The sequence below is a fragment of the Monodon monoceros genome, unplaced genomic scaffold (genome assembly GCF_005190385.1).
Source record: "Monodon monoceros isolate NGI ecotype Baffin Bay Population unplaced genomic scaffold, NGI_Narwhal_1 Super_Scaffold_22, whole genome shotgun sequence".
Taxonomy (NCBI): domain Eukaryota; kingdom Metazoa; phylum Chordata; class Mammalia; order Artiodactyla; family Monodontidae; genus Monodon; species Monodon monoceros.
The window spans coordinates 42,885,388-42,904,954 of record NW_021703779.1 but is presented as its reverse complement, the minus strand read 5'-3'; the positions used below and the strand labels follow the sequence as shown (position 1 = coordinate 42,904,954).

Below are 19,567 nucleotides of genomic sequence, written 5' to 3'. Positions count from 1 at the left end.
GGGAAGAGGGCCTCGGAACCTGGCCGGTAACTTTAACCCCCTCCGGCTCTGAAAACGGATGAGAACGGGGACGTGGGGCGGGGACATAAGATCGAGCTCTCTGATGGGGTGAGGGAGCACCAGCTGGGGCTGCGATGGGGCTGGGGACCATTCTTGCAGCATTCATCCGGGGGAAAGAGACCCTCAGAACATCACCAGTGGGGAGGGGGCCAAGAGGTGGCTTTAACCCATCCCCCAAATAAACATCCAAGATAAATCACACAAAGCGTCAATACAAGTACTGTAGCGCACACTCCTTGCAGTCAGGTCGCCACTTCCAAGTTCCCACTCCTCCACTACAGAGCCCTCAAGGCCTAGAATGTCCTGTGAGAGACCATGTGGAACCCTGGGGGCTCTGGGGCCCGTATTTTCTGAGGCCCAGCTCCCGCCCAGGCAGGAGTGCAAGGAAGCTTTCGCGCACGGCGTTTCTGGGCTGCGCGCCCCTCACCTCTAGGCAGGGGGCGCCTTGGCCCGGGAGAGACAACAGGCCCAGGGGCGGACCCCGCTGGGCGCGCTCCTCCTACGCCGGTGTCAGGTTTACGGAACCGAGAGCTCCCCTGCCGGATGCGCGGTGGCCAGACGGCCACAAGGATTCCATTCGCCTGACCCGGCCCGGCTTGACCCTGCCTGGGCTCGCCATGTTCGCGCGTGGGTCCCGGAGGCGCCGCTCAGGGCGCGCGGTGAGCGAGACTCAGGGCAGCGGTGGGGGTCAGGGTAAACTGAGGCCCGGGAGAGGGAGCAGGGGATAGGGATAGCGAGGAGGCGCTCCCAGAGGATCTGGGAATCCCCATCCTCAGGGTTCCCAAACCGGAGGGCCTGGGACTGCTGGAAGTATGTGGATGAAGGAACGTGGAGATCTGGTGGCCCTTGCTCCCTAATCATCTTTCCGCACACCTTTATCAGCACCCCGGGGACCTGGTGCACTCCCCTCTCCGGTGAATTATGGGAGGGGATTCTGAGAGCCAAAAGATTGGGTCCTGGAGTCTTAGATTGAGCAGGGGCCTCCTGAGCTTATGAGAAAAGGGACCTTTTCCTGTACCTTGGCGGAAGGTGAATTGAGGAGTGAGGCCCTACATTCCTGGGGTGCCCTAATACTGAGAGTCGAGTGGTTGGGATTTGTGAGGAGAGGGCTTCCAGGCTTCAACTTGAGCCAGGAAGCTTTTGACTTCCTAGATGGGAGGGTCTCTCTCTTCCCTTGGAGGGGCTATCTGGGTGGGGTCTGCGTTTGGTGGTCCAGAAGAGTGAATAGCCCTAGGATATGAGGGGTAAGGGCCAAGGCTTCTTGGGGTGTGGGTTTCTGAATGGCTCAAGGGCCTCCTGAGATCCTGGAGGAGGGTCTCAGTTCCTTGGGTATGAAAAGGTGAAGCCAGGGTTTGGGGGATGGGCTCTTGAGCTTCTGAAAAGAGGAGCAGGGCTCACGTGGGGATCCCAAGTAAGGATGGGGTCTCAGATTCCTACCCTGTGGAACTGGAGTGCTGCTGGCTTCCTGAGTGGAGAAGGGGCCGAGATGAGGCCTGAGAGGAGACACCCAGATTAGGGGCTCTGCTTTGGTGGGGAGAGTACTCTGAGTTCAGGGGGAGGTGTTTTGAGGCCTGGAGGAGTCAGAGGCTGGTGGGGAGGTGTCGAGGTTGGGTGAGGGGAGTCCAGTGCTGGCCCGGGGAGGGGAATTCCCTGAAAGGGGCGGCATACAGGGAGGTGGCCTCAGCTCCCCCGCCTCTACCTCGGTTGTGTCCCCCTCCCCCGCGCTCTGGACTCTGTCCCAGCCTGCCCGGCGTTGCCCTGGTGGGACATGCCCCGGCGTGTGGTTGCCGGCCTCGGAGTGGAGAGGCGGGCGTTGACTTCTCTCTCCCTCCCCGCCCGCGCGCACCTCGCCGGGTCCCGCGTCTGCCCCCTCCCACTACAGCCTCAAGAAGCAGAGGACCCAGACCGAGGCCAGCCCTGCAACTCCTGCAGGGAGCAGTGCCCCGGCTTCCTGCTGCATGGCTGGAGGTAGGTGACCATCCCAGGACCTTGTCTTCGTCAGGGTCCTGCCCTTATGGGAACCTGCCCTTAGGGGAACCCCCCCAACTTAGGCCACGCCCCTAGGCTTGAGCCAGGTCTTAGAGAAAGCTCAGGTCCAGAGCCCCTCCCCTGACTCATTCCCAATTGTCCAGTTCCCAGGAGAGCTCCGCCTACTACACAGCCCCGCCCCCAGAAATGTGCTCCAAGTTTCTGAGTCCCATCTCTAGGGAGATCCTCCGTCCCGGGCTCTAAGAACTGCCCACTGACCTCCAGCCCCCTTCTGGGGCTCAGAACTCCCCTCCCAGACCCAGGTCCTATCCTAGTGGAGCCCTGTACCCAAAACGTCCCGTAAAATACCACAGACAGAGCCCTACTCACTCAGGCTCAGAGCCTCAGCACAAGCTAGAGCCCACCCCTAGGGAAAGTTCCCCCACCACGTCCAAAGTCATGAGGGGAAACCCCTAGATTTATAACTCCAATCTCAGACTCAGAACCCCACCCCTACTCAGGCCCGTTGCCGGGAGAGTGTGACCCAAGTCCCAGTGCTGAAAGTCAGGGGATGGCCTTGAGACCTGCCACAGCCCCACCAGCCCTTCACATCCTCGGCCCAGGCCCCGCAGCCCCACTCCCAGCTCACAGCCCTGCCCCCAGCTGGCCGCTCTGCCCCTCACAGCCCAGGCCAACTCCCCACAGTAGTCTGGCTCACAGCCCCACCTCCGCTCAGCACCGCCCCCAGGCCCCTGTCTGGCTCGGAGTCTTTTGCTGGTGATAATCTGAATGTCTCTGGCCCTCAGTTGGACTTCCTTGGGCTGCCAAGGGGTCCAAGTGGGCCATCCCTTAGGAGCTGACCCCCCATCCCGGTCCCCTCAGAAAGATCTGCCAGCACTGCAAATGCCCACGGGAGGAGCACGCCGTGCACGCAGTGCCTGTGGACCTGGAACGCATCATGTGTCGGCTAATCTCAGACTTCCAGCGCCACTCCATCTCTGACGACGACTCCGGCTGTGCCTCGGAGGAGTATGCCTGGGTGCCCCCTGGTCTCAAGCCCGAGCAGGTGACCAAACACCACCACCCACTCTTGCTCACCAGTGGGCACACACACACATGCACACTCAAGTAGGAACCTATTTCCAGGGAAACTCTAGGGTGCGTGGTCAGACTGTGCATGTCCTTCTGACCCCTCTGTGGTCTAGCAGGGAGCCCTGATTGATCGCTGGGCCAGTTCCTCAGGACCTGTTCACCCCTCTCCTGTCCTCCCCTTACCTCAGGTCTTATCCCAGCACTTCATTCACTACATTTCCATTGATTGATTCATTCAACAAACAGTCACTGAGCACTTACCACATGTCAGACAATGTTCTAGGCACTGAGAACACAGCAATGAACAAAACACAAAAAAATACACCTGCCCACATGGAGGTTGTATTCCCAAAGGGAGCAAGAGCCAATAAGCAAACCTGTAAATATATGTCAGATGGTGTAAGGGCTACGGAACAAATAGAGCAGGGAAGTGGAAGAGAGGGAGGGGAGGAGAGAGAGAGAGAGATGTTAGAATTGTAAATAGGGTGCCCAGGTCAACCTCTGTGAGTGTATGATGTTTGAGCTTCTTGAAGGAGGTGAGGATGTGAGCCATGCAGATATCTGAGGTTAGAGCGATCCAGGCAAGGGAAACAGCTAATGCAAAGGCCTTGAGGCAGGAATGTGCTTGGCATGTATGAGAAACAGCGAGGAGACCAGTGTATCTGGAGCACAGTAAGCAATGGGGCGAGTAGTGGGAGGTGAGGTCAGAGATGGCGGAGGCCATGGACAGAACTTTGACTTCCACTCTGAATGAGAGGACACAAGAGGCTTGTGAGCAGAGAAGGGATGTGATTTGTCTTAGGACTTAACAGAATCCCTCTGGCTGCTGAGCGTAGAATGGACTGTAAGAGGGTGGAAGCAGGGGATCAGTGAGAGGGAGGCTACTGCAATGGTCCAAGTGACCGATGATGGCGCTGGCAGTGGAAGTAGTGAGTGGTGGTCAGATTCTAGTTATATTTTGAAAATAGAGCTGAGAGGATTTGCTTGTGGGTGTGACAGAGGAGTCAAAGATGACCCCAAGGATGGATGGATTGACTGATATGGGGCAGGCCAAGGCAGGAGCAAGTTTGAGGGCTAAGAGCATAAGTTTGGTTTTGGCTATCTGGAGTTTGAGATGCCTGTTGGACATCTGAGTGGTCACGTTGTCTGGAACTCAAGTGAGAGGTCACAGGGCTGGAGGTATGCATTTGTGAGGCATTAGCCATGAGATGGTGTTTATAGCCATGAGGGTGGATTCGTTTCCCAAGGGACTGAAGGTAGACAGAGGCAAGAGGACCCTCCCACATTTAGGGGTTGGCCAGTTGAGGAAGAACCAAAACAGGGGCAGAGAAGGAGCAGCCAATAAGGTAGGAGGAAACAAACCCAGGGCTGTGTGGTGTTCTGGAAGCTAAGGGAACAGAGTGTTTCCAGGAAGAGGGAGTGACCAGCTGTGTCCAGTGCTACTGATGGGTCAAGTTGGATGAAGACCGAGACCTGAACAATGAGTTCAGCAATGTGGATATCATCAATGACTATGACAGGAATAGCTTTGGAGGAGAGGCAGGGACAGAGGGGGCAGGGAAGCCTGACTGTAGTGGGGTCTAGAGAGAATGGGAGGAGAGGAAGTGGAAACAGAAAATGCACACAACTCCTTCAAGGAATTTTGCTATCAAGGGGAAAGAAAAGTGGAGCAGCAGATGGAGGGAAAAGTGAGGTCAAGACATGAGGGAACTCTCAGTATGCTTAGGAAGTGGCAGAAATGATCTGGCCTGTAGGGAGGAGGGGGTCAATAGAAGTTCCCTCACGATGACTTTAATTTTCTCAGAAAAGTAGGGACCCACCATCCCACTGCATCACCCCTAGTCTCAATTGTTTTCTCCCATCCCCCATGTCCTCCCAGGTATACCAATTTTTCAGCTGCCTTCCAGAGGACAAGGTCCCCTATGTCAACAGTCCCGGGGAGAAATACAGGATCAAGCAACTGCTGCACCAGCTGCCCCCACATGACAGTGAGGTGAGGAGACAGAAGACAGGAAGGGCATGCCAGGTAGGGGACACAGCCTGGACAAATGCTGGGCAGCTGGAAAGAAGTGGGCAGGGTCAGAGGAGGAAAGGTGAGCTGATCTGAGGTGACAGGTCTGGACAGGCAAAACCACAGCTGTGCCTTGGGAGGAGAGGTAAGGGGTGGGTATTTAAGGCAGGAAGCACCATCTATATAAAGGCCTAGAAGTAAATTTTTTGAGCATGGATGAAATTTGGAAGAAGGCTGGGGGCAGGCATCAGGGGAGGAGCCTGGAAGATCCCCACTACTCCAGGCACAGTACTGCACAGCACTGGAAGAGGAAGAGAAGAAAGAGCTCAGAGCCTTCAGCCAGCAGCGGAAGCGGGAGAATCTGGGGCGAGGCACCGTGCGCATCTTCCCCGTGACCATCACTGGGGCCATCTGTGAGGAGGTGAGCCATGGAGGGCCTCAGTGAGTAATGGTGCCTTTGCTCCAAGCCCTGGGGTACAGGGCCCATCTGCCAGGCCCTGGAAAGAGTTTTCTCCCCTCCATACAGTGTACATGGGGCGTGGGCTATCTCTTTGGTCCTCTTATGATTGAGACTTGTCTTTAAGAACCAACCCACAGTGGCAGGGCCTGTCTCTAGAGCTGGGTGATGGGTGGGATTTATCTCTAAGGCCCCCCTGGTGGGTGGAGCCTAACCTTAGATCTTACTGTTAGGTGAGGTCTATTGCTAAGATCCCCCAACTGGGCCTGGCCTGTCTCTATGGTTTCCCCAACCCCCTAAAGGGGAGACTTGCCTTTAAGGCCACCCATGAGAAATAGGGCCTGTCTCTATGGTCTCCCCCAGGAGCAGCATCCAGGGCCTATCTCAAAGTTACCCCCTGGATGGGGCCGGTCACAAAGGCCACGGGGAAGGCCCACATGTGACACGCCTTGGCTGACCCCCATCCATCCTACCATCTTGGTGATGGTGACGGCATCCACCTGTCATTTGGCAGTGCGGGAAGCAGATTGGAGGTGGGGACATCGCCGTGTTTGCCAGCCGTGCAGGCCTGGGTGCCTGCTGGCACCCACAGTGCTTTGTGTGCTCCACGTGCCGGGAGCTGCTGGTGGACCTCATCTACTTCTACCATGCTGGCAAGGTCTACTGTGGTCGCCACCATGCTGAACGCCTGCGCCCGCGCTGCCAAGCCTGTGACGAGGTTCGTGTCTCTCTGCCCAGGGGTGTGAACGGAGGGTGGGCAGGGGCAGGCCCTTCTGATGGCCATGGATGGCCTTTGCCCCCCAGATCATCTTCTCCCCTGAGTGCACAGAGGCCGAGGGCCGGCACTGGCACATGGGTCACTTCTGCTGCTTTGAGTGTGAAGCATCACTGGGAGGGCAGCGCTATGTCATGCGTCAGAGCCGCCCCCACTGCTGCGCCTGCTACGAGGCCCGCCACGCGGAGTATTGTGATGGCTGTGGGGAGCACATTGGTGGGTGAACATGGGACTGGATGGGGGATGGATGGACAGCTGGGTCACAGCCCCACCGCCAGGATTCTTCCTGGGGGCATCTTCCAGGCCCCATCTTCCATTATACCCCATACTTTAAGTCTAGCTCCAGCACTGTAGCCCTATACCCTTCCCTGCAATTCCATTACCAATGTCCCCCATCATGCCATACTTTCTAAACCCCACCTACACTAAGCACCACTACACGTCTACGTCCACCTCCAGAGCGCCCTCTAATTCCTAGCCCTGCCCCCCACCATAGCTACCCTCCTACCCTCTCAGCCTGGCCCCTACTCCAAGCTATGCCCTATTCTCTAAGACTCTCCTCCATCAGCCTAGGTAAACCCTACCTTCTAAGCCAGACCCTACTCTCTAAGACCCACTCCCTTCCCACCAAGGCCATGCCCTACCTTCTATGTCCTGCCGCCACCACCCAGGCCTCTTCTTCAGGTCCACCTTCACTCTCCTTCCACCTGAAGCCACCTCTTAATGTCTAAGCCTGACCCACATCTTGGAGTCCAATGTCTACCCCCACCCTGGGAAAGAAAGGGAGGCAGAGGAGACATTTATCAGCCAGTTTCCAGGAGAGAAGGATGAGGAAGGGCCCCATTCTGGAGAGGTGGGAGGAGAGGGCATCTCTGGGTACCCTGCCTCAGATTCCCTGCCTCTTCCCAAGAAGGGCCCCTATTCAGGAGGGTTGGGAATATGCCTGGGGGCTCTGCCTCAGTTTTCCCCCTCGTGTCCATCCCCGCAGGCCTGGACCAGGGCCAGATGGCTTATGAGGGCCAGCACTGGCACGCCTCAGACCGCTGCTTCTGCTGTAGTCGCTGTGGGCGAGCCCTCTTGGGCCGCCCCTTCCTGCCACGCCGTGGCCTAATCTTCTGCTCCCGAGCCTGCAGCCTGGGGTCCGAGCTCACGGCTCCGGGGCCCGGCCGCCGCAGCTGGAGCGCAGGCACGGTCTCCACACCTCTCACAGCCTCTACAGCCTCTTTCTCTGCTGTGGAGGGGGCGTCTGAGACCACAAAAGGCACCAGCACCGAGCCAGCGCCTGGTGAGCCAACCTTCCAGCCACGCCCAGCCACTCCGGTGCTCCCGCCTCAACCCTGTCCCCGCCCCTTGCTTCGCCCAGGTCCTTCACCTGTGGCATCCCTGGCCCCGCCCCCACCACAGCCCTGGCTTTGTCCCCAAACCATTCCAGGCCTAGTCTCCATCCCCAACTACACCCCAACATGAACCCAGGTTCCACCCCACTTCTGTACAGGGCCCTTTCCCTACCTCAACTCGTCCCAGCTTGAGCCCAGGTTGCTCCTTTCCTCCAAACCCTCTACCCCTCACCCTCCTCCCCCAGGCCCCGCCCCCATTCTATCCCAGACCCTGTCTGCTCCAGCCTATGCCACTCCCCTTTCACCAGAAGCCACGCCCCCACCCCGGCCACACCCCAGACACCAATCCATCTGGTCCTGTTCCTCCTGCTTTCAACCTTCCCTCCACCCAGAACCTGCCCCAGGCCTCACATTTCCCGGACTCCCCACCTCGCTGCCCCGACCCATGCCTGCCTCCACTTTCCCAGTCCTGATGGGGGAGAGAGAAGGCCCTTTCCAACGGCCTCCCCTGGGCTGGGGTAGGGGTGGGGCGAGAGATACAGGGAGTCGCTCCATCTCTCTTTCCAGCTGCAGGCCCTGAGGAGCCTGCCCGCTTTCTGAGAGGGGCCCCTCACCGCCACTCCATGCCCGAGCTGGGGCTCCGCAGTGTTCCCGAACCACCCTCAGGGCCTCCCGGCCAGCCGGACCCGCGCCCAGAAGATGGTGCCTTTGGTCGCCAGAGCACCCCACGCGTCAGCTTCCGCGACCCTTTGGTGTCTGAGGGAGGCCCGCGGCGGTCCCTGAGTGTGCCCCCAGCCCAGCGCCGCAGGCCACGCAGCCCCCCGCCCAGGGGCCCCATACATCGTCGCCACTACCACCACCACCATCACCGCCGCCACTCTGGCAGACGTCGCCACCATCGATGTGACTTGGGATCAGGGTCGGACTCGGGATCTTGCTCCAGCTCGCCCTCCAGTCCCAGTTCCGAATCCTCAGAGGACGACGGCTTCTTCCTAGGGGAACGCATCCCACTGCCCCCACACCTGTGCAGGCCAATGCCTGCTCAGGACACTGCAACTGAGACCCCCAATTCCCCATCTCCACAGCTCCCCGGGAATTCTCGCCCAGGGATGCCTCGCCAGGCCAGAGACAAGAACTGCATCGTGGCTTGAAGGAGTGACAGTTCTGGAGGGCTGCATTCTCAAGTCAGTGTAGATGATGACCCAGCCCCCCAACTTAAGTCATAAATCCCTTGCCTTCCTCCCTCCTTCATCTGTTTGTATTACTGAAGTAATTTAATATTTGTTTTAAAACAGGCCTGGCTTCTTTACCTCCTTGCTCCAGCTGCTCCAGCCCCCCAGTTTTCTCCCTCCTGATGCTTGAGATTTAGCTACATTTGATCAAAGGATTAATTTATTCACTATCATATGTTCTAATAATCTGCTTATTATTTATTTATTCCTCCACAGAACCCCTCTCCTCCCACACACACATGCACACTGAGAAGGTTATTAGGAGTGGGTTACAACCTGGGGCCTGGAGTCTGAAATCTGAGGCACCCTCTTCCGTCATTTTGTGGCTTAGGTGGGGGCATTGTCCAGGCAGAACTGGTGTCTCCGTGTGGATACTGCAGAAGGAAGGGGGAACCTAGGCACACCCATAAAGGTGGCCATACCCAGAGGAGTTGATTGGCAGCCTGGAAGACAAATTCTCGCGATAAAGGCACTTTTACCTCAGTAGGGGGCTGGGAGTTGACTGGGAGTGTTGTAGTAGGGGCGGGGAGGAGTTATTTCGACGGAGGTGTTATTTGCAGGTTGCTGAGAGAAATGAAGGGAGTTCACCTACACCGGGCCATCTGCAGGGTCTGCAAGAGGAAAAGAGAGAACGCATTGGCTGGATCCATATGTCCATTTTGCAGATAAGAATACTGAAGCTTATGGTACTTATTGGCACTAAAGCCTTAAGTATCAATAAGAGACAGAGTTGGCATTCATGCCCCTTGGGAGACCCATTTTCTTTTCACCCCCTTAGCAACACCCCCCCCAACACACCCACACACTTACCAGTAGGGGCTGCTGTATGTCTTTGCTGCCGCAAGGGGAAGGTAATGTAGGCATCATAGCCAAAGAGGCATGCAGCGATTAGGCCCAGCACCTGGGGATGGGAGTGAGGTGGGAGTGGATTAGGCTAGTCAGCCTATTCGGCCTCCTTGTATCCACCACCTCCAGTGACTACCCCATGCAGGGATGGTAGCTAAAGCCCCAGGTTGGCAAGCCAGAGAGCCCCAGGGAAAGGCCAGAGACTGGACTCTACCCCACCCTCCCTCTTCCTAGTACCTTTCAACACAGTGCAGCCACACAGTGGCCCCACATATAGGGGACGCCATTCATACTGTACATTGAGACAAAGCTCTAGCAGATGGTATAGTCTAGTGTATCGACAAAGGGGCCACCTCTCTGTGCTTCCCACAAAAGTCCCTGTGTCGGACAAGGGATGGCCCTTTACAGCAAATGATTTGGGGAGGACAACCAGGGCCTGGGTCAGACTTTCCTGCAGGCCCTGAGGACAAGTGTGACCTACTGTGGGTCACACACTTTCTGGCAGAAGCGGAGGCAGAAATGACCCCAGGATCCTCAAACCCCTCTCTCTGTGCTTTGGAGCTGACTCCACAGCCTTTACCCCCGCAACGATTTTGGAGTGGTTTCCTCTCTCAACAAGCACAACAATGGAGGTGATCAGGTAGAGGATGACCGCTACAAGGGTTCGGAAGAAATCCTGTGAGGTGTAGGGAGAAGAGGGAAGTCAGTGTCCAGAATTCCCCCCACAATCCCAACTTCCCGAGCCCCTCCCTAGCCTTGCCATTGTGGCCCCTTTCTCACACTCCAAGGCCAGTTGATGAACTGTATCTTGGTGTGCAGGTCACACATGTAGACGACAAAGAAGATAGCAGCAAAGATCATCTCTATCACCGACAAGAAGGAGTATCCTGATGTCGAGGCACCGAAGCAGATCAGAATCACCAGGCACAATATCTGGAAGGATATGTGAAAGGGGGCCTCGATCAACTCCCAGGGCTGAGGGGACTGGTTTAAATTGGGGGCCGCAAACTCAGATGCATACCAGGACTGGGAAAATGACAAATAATAATAGCTAAACACTTATTGTGTGCACACTGTGTTGCAAATGTTGTTCTAAGTATTAATTCACTCAATCGTCACATCAACCTAATGAGCTGGGTACTATCATTAGTATCTTTATTTTATAGATGAAAAAAGTGAGGCACAGAGACATGAAGTGACTTATCCAGGATCACCCAGCTAATAAGGAGTAGATTTAGGTGCCTCAGTTTCCCCTCTTTTCCCTTCTAGGATGGCCTGCCGGGAGTGGTGCCTTCAGGTGTTTTTCTGTGAGCACTCGCGGCGCCGGCTTCAGGGCTTTGACGGGGCGGGACGTGCGGTTCTCCCAGCAACCTCTTTGGGAAATGGTGAGAGCGATACCAGAGGGGCAGGGCTCCATTAAAGGCGCCGCACCCCTTTTACAAGTGACTCAAAGGAGGCGCCCACTTTGAGAGGGACGGGAAACCGAGGCTCCCAAATAGCTGAGGACCTCCCACCCCACCACAGAGAGGCGAGGAAGAACTGGGGGAGGGCTGGTCACCCTACCCCGCGGGACTAGCGCGCGGGGGCCCCACCCCAATAGGTCCCGCCCCTGGGCGCTCTGCCAACCCTCCAGCCAGTGCCCAGGCCGCGCCACGCCCTGCCACGGGATGCACCCCAACACCCAGCCCCTGGGGACCCCTTCGATGAGTCCACCAATAAGTCTATGGGGTCTCTCTCCATGGGGCCCCCCATATGCCCCTATGGGCCTCTTGCCTGACCCCGTGGGCCAGCAGCTCCCGACCACCTTCTCCAAACTTCACTGACTCGCCCTGCGTGCGCCCCTGGTTTCGGGCCTGCGCCACCAACCCACGCACCCCTCGCTCCACTGCCAAGAGGCCCGGGCCACGCGCCTGCCTCCCCCGGAGCTGCCCCACTCCGCGTAGTCCAGCCACCCTACCCCGCCTTTGCCCACCCTCCAGTCCCGGGACGCTCACAATCTCAGCAAACAGGAGAATTCCCTTTCGGGTGCGTGAGAAGTTGGTGCAGGCGGCCCAGCAGCCGGGGGCCGAGAGGCGCTCGGAATCCGCCATGGCGTGGACCGGAGTCCCGAGAGGCGCGGAGAATCTGCTCGCTTGCTCGTGGGTTCGAGGACGGTACACACCCAGCCGTCTTGCCCGCCGTCTGGCCGGGAAGGGGGCCCCGGGGCGAAGGAGGGAGTGAATCACCGCGCGGAGCAGAAGCGGGCGGGGCCGGAGCGGGCCGGGCCAGGTGGCCGCCGCCCCGGAAGCCCCCTTGCCCCTCCCGCCAAGGATTCTACCCGCCCGGCGCACAGCCCCCAGGGCGTCCCATCTACGGGGGCGCCAGCCTCTGAGGCTTGGCAGTTCTGCGAGCCATGTGTTGCACTGGAGAGACCCTTCACGCTTTTAGAATACCAATGCGCCTAGGGCTGCCTCAACTCAGAACCATGGGGATTTGGCTTTGGAAGGGAATGCCTCAGTTTCCTTAGCTGTAAAAACGGCCGAGGCCAGGGTTAAACTCAGGTATGTTTCCAGAATTCGGAATATCTTGGATTTTAGAAAGTTTTCTCAATACATATAAGGTATATTATTTAACACTCTCAGCGGGGTCTGAGACTGCCCCGTTAAAAAACCAAACAAACAAACAAAAACACGTTAATATTTCCTCAAGGAATGGTGTGGACATTCACAGTAAGTGGGATAGGCCAGGACCAAAAATTTTTCCTGGTTAAGTCAGGTCAAGTTTTGTAACCAAATTGTGCCCAACTTGTGGGAAAACTGTTGGTTTCCAAAGCTTTTTGGATTTTGGAATTGTGGATAAAAGATCATGGACCGTGGAATTAACCTCTTAGCAGTGATGGAATGAGACCTCGCCAGTGCACAGGCTGAGAGAGAACAAAGCCTGTTGAGCATCAAACTGCTCGGTAAATGAAGGGTGGACGTTATTAATAGTGTCAGGGCTCAGGGTCTGTTTCTCTGTTCTGCAATTCTAGGGAGGTCCTGGCCCCAAATGTTGGGCTTCCATTTCCTGGTTCTAAGTAGAGGGGCTGTGAGCCCAGTCTTAGATGAAGAATGGGGAAGGAGCACAGCTTTATTTATTGCCGTGAGCTTGGCAAGATGAGGGGAAGGCTGCTGGGTGCCAGACTGGGTGAAAAGGCTGATGACATTTGAAGAGTGTGTTATCCTGAGCGAGTAATTTCTCCTGACTCAGCCTCAAGTTCTGCGTCTGAGACATGCACCTGGTCATGGAATCAGGATCTCCCCCAAGATGTGCTGAGGGGCACACTCTCTCCAGAGTGAGTGTTGGTTTCATTCTCATCTCATCTGAGGAGAGGAGAGCCATGGCTGGAAGGCCAGGATGGTTCAACCCAAGGGCCTGCCTGCTTCCCCCCCACCCCCGAACCTGGGGTCCCACAAAACTAAGGGGCTCCCCTCTTTCAGCCCAGGTTGCTGAAAGAGGGATTGGACAGTGGAAGGCATGAAGCATACCTTTCCCAAGGCTGAGTGTTTGCTTTCCAACTCTGTGAGGCCATGCCAGAGTTTCTAGAACAGAACAAATTCTGCTCTGTATCAGGGCCTTTGAACTTGCTGTTCTCATTGCTGTCAATGCCCTTCCCCCAGTTCTACAAACATCTAGCTTCTGGTCACTCAGGTCCCAGATCAAATATTATGTCTTCAAAGAGGCCAGCAGCCCACCATCATTACCTCCCCCACTGTAGCCTTTTGCTGTCTTCCTAACTCTCACTTCTCTCTGAAATTATCTTTTATTTATTCATCTTCTTGTGTCTTTTCTTTTCTGACATCTGTCTACCCCCCCCACTACCTCAGCTACACAAGGTTAGAAATCTTTATATTTCATTCCTCCAGCATCTCACCAGTGCCTATCACAGTGCAAGGCAGACAGTTGGGGCTCAATTAATACTTGTCAAATGCAGGTGAGATTAAGAGGACAGGCTTGGGAATCAGGCAATATTAAATATTGCCTCAATCCCCAACTTCCTCAAGCTATTTATACTCACTGGGCCTCATTTCTCTCCTCTGTGAAATGGTCACATCGGGATTGTTGAGTCGATGTGTAACTAGATGGAAACAGATAGTGCCAGTAAAGCCGATAGCCAGGATAAGACCAAGTAACTGGTGGCTGGCAGTACTATCGATATTATTAGTCACCTGGGTGTGACTGTTTTTATAGGACTGGGGCTCTGGAGCCCTTTCCTGACTTCCCTAGAGCCACACTTCTACCAGGCTCTGAGTTAGGGTCAACTAGAAGCCCCAGTGCACTCCCCCACAGTGCCTACAGCGCTAATCATTCAAGGGTTCACCTCTTCACCTCTTTATACCCCAACTCCCAGCCTAGTTTTACAGTCCCTCTCTCCTCCCCAGCGCCACCTTGGACACTCACACTCGGGCCCTTTCCCTCCCTCACCTCCCCAGCCCCTCCCCATAGGGGGTAGAGTTGCCCATTCCCTCCAGACCACAGCTTCCTTCGTTGGGGGGATGGGACGAAGTGTTCAGGATGTGGTGACAACGGAGGTGACTGGACATTTCTGGCCTCGGTCAGCGCCCGCACTGGGGCTACACCGGAGTCCAGCTGGCCATATAAGCCCTGGCTTTGGGGCTCTGTTCCCAGGACGGAGGAAACTCGGGCCTCTCCCAGGACCGGGAACGCCCAGCGTGTAGCGTGTGCACACAAGCCCAGCTGCGGTTCCTCACCATCTATGGAAGAGGGGGGCGCGGCCCAAGGGTTCTAAAAGCCTTTTTTAGCCCGGCCCGCTGACTCACACCTTCCTGGCTCCGCCCCGAAGGGGGCTTCGGGGGCCCCAGCCAGTGCCGTGAGGGTTGCAGTCTACAGCCAGCCAAAGCTGGCAGACCAGGCTGGAAGTGAGAGACCGCAGGTTCTCGGCGAAGGAAGCCGCCCCGGTTCTAGCCTTGCTATCCAGCCCAGCTGAGGGTCTGGACGACTCCTGGCCGGGGTTGTGGGTACACTGGTGCACTCCCCGCCACAATAGGCCCACCTCTGCATTCCCCACGCCACGCGCAATAATTAACTTTGAGCCCTGCACACGTCCAAAACAGTGAAATGAATAAATGGGGAGAGAAGCTGGAGTTGGCGAAGGGGAACGGCGTGGGGCTATGCCGGCAGAAGCGAAGACCCCTCTAGAGGCATGAAAGAAACAGCAGGAAGTAAGCTTGCCAATGGTTGCTAGAAGAGGCCCTCCTCACAACCAGGTCGACCCACCCGCTGCTTTACGGGTAGGACTCGGGAGCCCCACCCAGCCTAGAGCACCTGGCAAGTTAAGACCGGATCGAACCATTTTATTACCTCCCCCGCCCGAAGCAAGTTGCGCAGGGCTGGCCGGTCCGGGAGGGCCGTACCACTGACGCCTCGAGGGGAGCAAGGGCTGGTCGACTGCGAAGCAGGAGGGGGGAGAAGGCCAAGGAAGCTCTCCCCATTATGCTAGTGAGCGGCGGGCGGGGCACACCAGATCCAGGTTGGGCAGTACCAAGTGACCCGTCTGCTACACGCTCAGTGCCTCCGCCTTCCGGCTGCCATCTCCAGGGCTAGCTGCGCGGACCCCGGGACCCCTAGGGCTCGCGAGAGCCGTTCCTCGCTCGGCACCAGCCAGGGTCCAGGGGAATCCAGGGTGTGGTCGTTGGGGTTCTCTGTGCGGCCCTCAGGAGGAGGAACCGCGGGGTCGTCCGCCACTCCTGGGCTAGGCTCCGGGCTGCCCCGGGTTTGGGGCGTCGTACGGGGTCGAGGGTGCTGAAGTGGGGAAGTGCTGGAGCTGCGAAACCTCGTCACCTCTGGTCCCCCAGGATCTGCACTGCGATCTGGGGATGGCAAGACTGCAGATTAGATTAGGCGATAGGGTGGGGAACGGAGATGGGGCCCCTTGGCTGAGGGTGGCCGGCCGACTCGAAGGGCTGCGGGAGACAGAGACCCCAGTACTTAGAGAAACCTCCGTCAATGAATGGACACGCCCTTCAGGAACCGGAGCCACTCCTCAAGACCCGACACCTCCTTTCCCGAGTCCCCTCCCTTCCTGGATGCAGAACACTCCCCTCAGGAATCAATTCCCACAACTCCCAAAGGAAGTCAAATCCCTCCCATACAGGATCCCAGACTCTCTCCCTTGCTCATCCCACCTTCCTCAACTCCCAATCCTTTCCCTAATGTATCCCTCGTCTTTTGGGACCAGACCCCCTACCCTCTGGATCCCCATCCCATCCCCTCTCCACTGAGACCCACTCTGCTTTCCCATCTGAGGACCATGACCCTTCTTTCTGAACAACCACTTTTGCCCCAAACCCCTCTTTTCTCTTCCCTCACAGTACCTCAAAAGCCTCCCCTCTGAAATCCACCCTTATTCCTATCCTGGGACCCTGGTCTTCCCATCCCCACTTTTGAAAATATCATGACCCTCACAAACACCAAGCCCTGATCCTCCCCATTGTGACCACCAAACCCTTCTCACCCAGGTCCCCAGCCTCTCCACTCTGCGACCCTCTTCCTCTCACAGATCCCTGACCCCAATCCTCTGAGAAACCCACCATCTTCTTTCCAGGGACCTCCCACCCCCTCAGGCTTGCCGGGGTGGGTCTCAGGAGGCCTGCTTAGCACAAGGCAGAGCCGCGGACCTCCTGTGCGAATCCGATCCATGACCTCAGCATGGGTGAGGCCCTGAGTTGACTCTCCATTGATGTGGAGCACGAGGTCGCCAGGCTGCAAGAGTGCAAGGCAAGGGGTGTTGTAGAAAGGTCAAAATGGAGAGCACATCGACAACAGGATAGGACAGGGCTGGCACCGTCGAATGGAGGGTGCTTTATGCTTCACCTGCAAGCGACCGCAGCGCTGTGCTGGCCCGTCCTTCAGCAGCCCGCGCACTGCCAGCGGAGCGTCCCCGTCTGCATCTCGGCCTCCACTTAATGTGAAGCCAAAGCCCACGGAACTGCGAACGAGTTCCACACAGAACTGACCAGAGGCCTGGGGCAGCTTCGAAGCACGACGTGCCTTACCCTCGGTCACTTGGGGTGGCGCGGTACGTGTACCCAAGGTCTCTGACCGACGATGCTGGAGTAAGGACACAAGTATACATACACTGCCGGTCTCGAGGCAGGTGGCCTCGAAGGAGGACAAGGTGGTACCTGGGGCCGGTGTTCCACGAAAGTGGCATGAGGAAGGCGACTGTCCGTGACCTCTATGTCTGCAGAATCCAGCACGCTAATGTCTGGGGGATGAAAAAGGCAGTCGGAAGGGTACTATAAAGAAATTATCTAGGACCAGCCTACTGAGTTAATATTTCTAGCCTCATCTCATCTCCTTGCCTCTAGGATGCAGAGACAGACATGCTCATCCATTTAACTAGGCTCCGCCCACACGAATAACTATCCTGATCCCGCCTTCTTAGCTAATAACCCTGGGACCAGCTATTTGAATAATCTAAAGACCTTCCTACCTCCCTCTAATAACACGCAGATCCCGCCCCTCATATTAAACCCTTAGACTTACCGTGCAGGGTGCTACTCCAGGATTCCGCTGCTTTAGATTCCAGGCCCCGCCCTCCAATCAGCCTATAAACTTTAACCTATTCCTGACCTTTCGAGCGGCTTCCCCAGTGCGCTTATAGACTCCACCTCCTTGACTAACATTCCAGGTCCGCCCTTTAGCCTAATGCCTGCCCCCAACCCTCTCCAGGCCCCACCTCCTCCACTCGAAACCCCGCTGACAAAAGAAAACATCAAGCTCCGCACCCACAACTAACCTTGCAACGTTCACCTACTGCAGTAACCCTCTCTGTGTCATCTCCTAGAGGAATAGTCTAGGCTAACCCCAGCACCCTCGAATCACCGCCGAGGCCCGTCCTCCTACCTCACACCCATTGGCCCCACCCAGGGGAGTAACTAACACTCCTGGGCCCGCCCCCCCAGAACCCCGCTCCACTCCGACCGCGCCCCCTGGAGGCCCCGCCCCCATCACGCACCCTCCTTGGGGCGCAGGCGCAATGTGGCGCCGGCCCGGCGTACCAGCGCCGCCACGTCGGCTGCAGCTCGGGCCGCCAGGGGGCGCGCGTCCAGCCGCGCCAGGAGCTGCCGGGCTCTGGGGCCCGCGGGCGGGGGAAGGACACGGCCTGCGCGAGTGAAAAAAACAGATCAGGGCCCACCCTGAGTCTCAGCGACCCTCTACAGCCCCCCCCCACGACCGAAGACCTAGAATGCCCCTCAAGATCCCGGAGACCCGAGACCACTCCCTCGATAGTTCTGAAAGTCACCGACTGCCCCTCTCATCTCCCACGACCCCCGACCATCGCGGGTATGCCCGTGGACCCAAAACTGCACCCACGATATCCCTGGACAGCTATTTAACCCCAATATTCCTGGACACCTCCGAACACCCTGTGAATAACTCTGAAGGTCTCTCACTGCTCCCCTATAACTCCAGTTTCCAGACTCTTCCCCGAACATCGAGAAGTATCCCGATTCCCCCAGATGTCCCAACAGAACACGGTCTGCCCCCTGTGGCCCAGGCACCCCCGATTCCCCTCCAGTTATCCTAGGCAGCCCTGCTGGCCCACATATCCCCAGAGCCCCCAGCCTAACCCCCCACAATTCACCAAAGACCCCGAGTGCCCAGGTGTCCCCAGTGACTCCGGGCAGACCCCTCCGGCACACCTCCCCGGAGACTCCGGAGAGACCCCCGGGTCTGGTGCGCCGTCCCACAGCGCGGGTGCGGGTAGGGCGCCTCGAGCCCAGCCCGGGTCGCTGGGCCCCTGCCCTCCACCGCCGCCGCCCGCAGCCGCTAGGGCGCCAGGGCTGCTTTGTTTACCACCTGTCAGAAGGAAAAGGTGAGAAGCAGACAGGCGGGGCGAGGGCTGGCAGGGACGCGCCCGTTACCCTCCCACCCCGCGCCCCGTACCTCCTCTGCTCCCCTTAGGGTCCGTGGCGCCCCCCGCGCGTGGCTCCATGACCCGTACTTGGCCTGGTGGACGCACTGCCGCCAGCGACGCGTTTGGAGCGCCCGGGAGCGCTCACCTGGCGGCCCGCCCGGGCTTGGACGCGGCTGAGGCCGGCCGGTCCCGTGCTTGGCGCCCCAACCAGCGCGGTGACCTACCTGGCGGCCGCCAAGGAGGCCTGGCCCTGGGAGCCAGCGCGAGCTCTTGGCCTTGCTCTGCCTCAGGCGCTGCCTCTCTTTCCCAGCATCATGGGAAAACTCTTTCCGCCCAGGGGATGTTGTTATTCCACCTGTGAGAGGGGGAAGTCGAAGCCCAGAGAAGTTAAGGGCCCCACCCGAGCTCTGATGACTAAAAACGGGGTGCAGAACCGGAACCCAAGTTTACCAGGGTATTCTGCCGCCTCCACCAGAGGCTTTGCACATCGTAGGCACTCAGTAAATTTGCAGTGAATGTTTCCCTACTGGGGGACTGGAAGAGTACGGTGGGCTGGGGAGGAGGGTGCCCTTGGAGCCTTTGCGAGCTCCGGGAGGCTTCAGGGGCCTGAGCATGATAGGGTTGGGGGACTCAAAAAGTAGGGGAGGGCAGGTCTCCTGGAGAGTGGGGAGGCGGTAGGAGCCTGGACTTGAGGAGCCTTTGAAGGCACATGGTGGGGGAGGGGACACTAGCCAATGAGAGGGGAGAAATGAGGCCCTTCCTAGGTTTGAAAAGGGGTGGGGTGTGTCTGGAGACAAAGCCCCCAAGGGTGGAGCACTTGGGCAGAGTGCTACTGAAGTGGAAGGAGGAATGGGGAGCTGTGAGAGAAGGCCTGTGGCCACCACTTT

General features: G+C 57.6%; 3 protein-coding genes across 6 annotated transcripts; 1 reads left to right on the top strand and 2 right to left on the bottom strand.

Annotated features, from left to right (window-relative positions):
- Nucleotides 1-595: 595 nt before the first annotated feature.
- Nucleotides 596-8,989, top strand: PRICKLE3 (prickle planar cell polarity protein 3). Of its 2 annotated transcripts, XM_029241169.1 has the most exons (9): nt 596-719; nt 1,943-2,028; nt 2,911-3,094; nt 5,000-5,113; nt 5,415-5,552; nt 6,103-6,306; nt 6,393-6,579; nt 7,352-7,648; nt 8,268-8,949. In XM_029241169.1, the coding sequence occupies exons 1-9, from the start codon at nt 678-680 to the stop codon at nt 8,849-8,851; spliced, it is 1,836 nt and encodes a 611-aa protein (XP_029097002.1). In that variant the 5' UTR covers nt 596-677; the 3' UTR covers nt 8,852-8,949. The 2 variants fall into 2 exon arrangements, with proteins under 2 accessions (XP_029097002.1, XP_029097001.1); XM_029241168.1 differs by having other exon boundaries at nt 635-2,028; nt 8,268-8,989.
- A 120-nt stretch (nt 8,990-9,109) lies between these two features.
- Nucleotides 9,110-12,031, bottom strand: PLP2 (proteolipid protein 2). The gene is made up of 5 exons (XM_029241170.1): nt 11,773-12,031; nt 10,559-10,711; nt 10,359-10,454; nt 9,743-9,833; nt 9,110-9,543 (listed from the first exon to the last, which is right to left on the bottom strand). Exons 1-5 carry the CDS (start codon nt 11,866-11,868, stop codon nt 9,521-9,523), a joined length of 459 nt encoding a protein of 152 aa, XP_029097003.1. The 5' UTR covers nt 11,869-12,031; the 3' UTR covers nt 9,110-9,520.
- A 2,866-nt stretch (nt 12,032-14,897) lies between these two features.
- MAGIX (MAGI family member, X-linked) lies at nt 14,898-18,871 on the bottom strand. Of its 3 annotated transcripts, none has more exons than XM_029239946.1 (6): nt 18,710-18,871; nt 17,778-17,924; nt 16,942-17,024; nt 16,631-16,867; nt 16,435-16,519; nt 14,898-15,627 (listed from the first exon to the last, which is right to left on the bottom strand). In XM_029239946.1, exons 1-6 carry the CDS (start codon nt 18,756-18,758, stop codon nt 15,323-15,325), a joined length of 906 nt encoding a protein of 301 aa, XP_029095779.1. In that variant the 5' UTR covers nt 18,759-18,871; the 3' UTR covers nt 14,898-15,322. The 3 variants fall into 3 exon arrangements, with proteins under 3 accessions (XP_029095779.1, XP_029095778.1, XP_029095780.1); XM_029239945.1 differs by having other exon boundaries at nt 15,090-15,627; nt 16,348-16,519; XM_029239947.1 differs by lacking the exon at nt 17,778-17,924 and having other exon boundaries at nt 15,090-15,627; nt 16,348-16,519; nt 18,710-18,869.
- Between the last annotated feature and the right edge of the window lie 696 nt (nt 18,872-19,567).

Excerpts from the sequence above, each read along its gene's own strand:
- MAGIX (XM_029239945.1), bottom strand. The coding sequence starts at position 18,758 with ATGGAGCCACGCGCGGGGGGCGCCACGGACCCTAAGGGGAGCAGAGGA. Across the intron at positions 17,925-18,709 it reads CCCTAAGGGGAGCAGAGGAG|GCCGTGTCCTTCCCCCGCCC; the intron begins GTACGGGGCGCG and ends TCACTCGCGCAG. Across the intron at positions 16,868-16,941 it reads TCGTGGAACACCGGCCCCAG|CATCGTCGGTCAGAGACCTT; the intron begins GTACCACCTTGT and ends TCCTTACTCCAG.
- PLP2 (XM_029241170.1), bottom strand. The coding sequence starts at position 11,868 with ATGGCGGATTCCGAGCGCCTCTCGGCCCCCGGCTGCTGGGCCGCCTGC. Across the intron at positions 10,712-11,772 it reads TTCTCCTGTTTGCTGAGATT|ATATTGTGCCTGGTGATTCT; the intron begins GTGAGCGTCCCG and ends ATATCCTTCCAG. Across the intron at positions 9,834-10,358 it reads ACTCCAAAATCGTTGCGGGG|GTGCTGGGCCTAATCGCTGC; the intron begins GTAAAGGCTGTG and ends TCCCATCCCCAG.
- PRICKLE3 (XM_029241168.1), top strand. The coding sequence starts at position 1,829 with ATGCCCCGGCGTGTGGTTGCCGGCCTCGGAGTGGAGAGGCGGGCGTTG. Across the intron at positions 5,553-6,102 it reads CTGGGGCCATCTGTGAGGAG|TGCGGGAAGCAGATTGGAGG; the intron begins GTGAGCCATGGA and ends GTCATTTGGCAG. Across the intron at positions 6,307-6,392 it reads GCTGCCAAGCCTGTGACGAG|ATCATCTTCTCCCCTGAGTG; the intron begins GTTCGTGTCTCT and ends TTTGCCCCCCAG.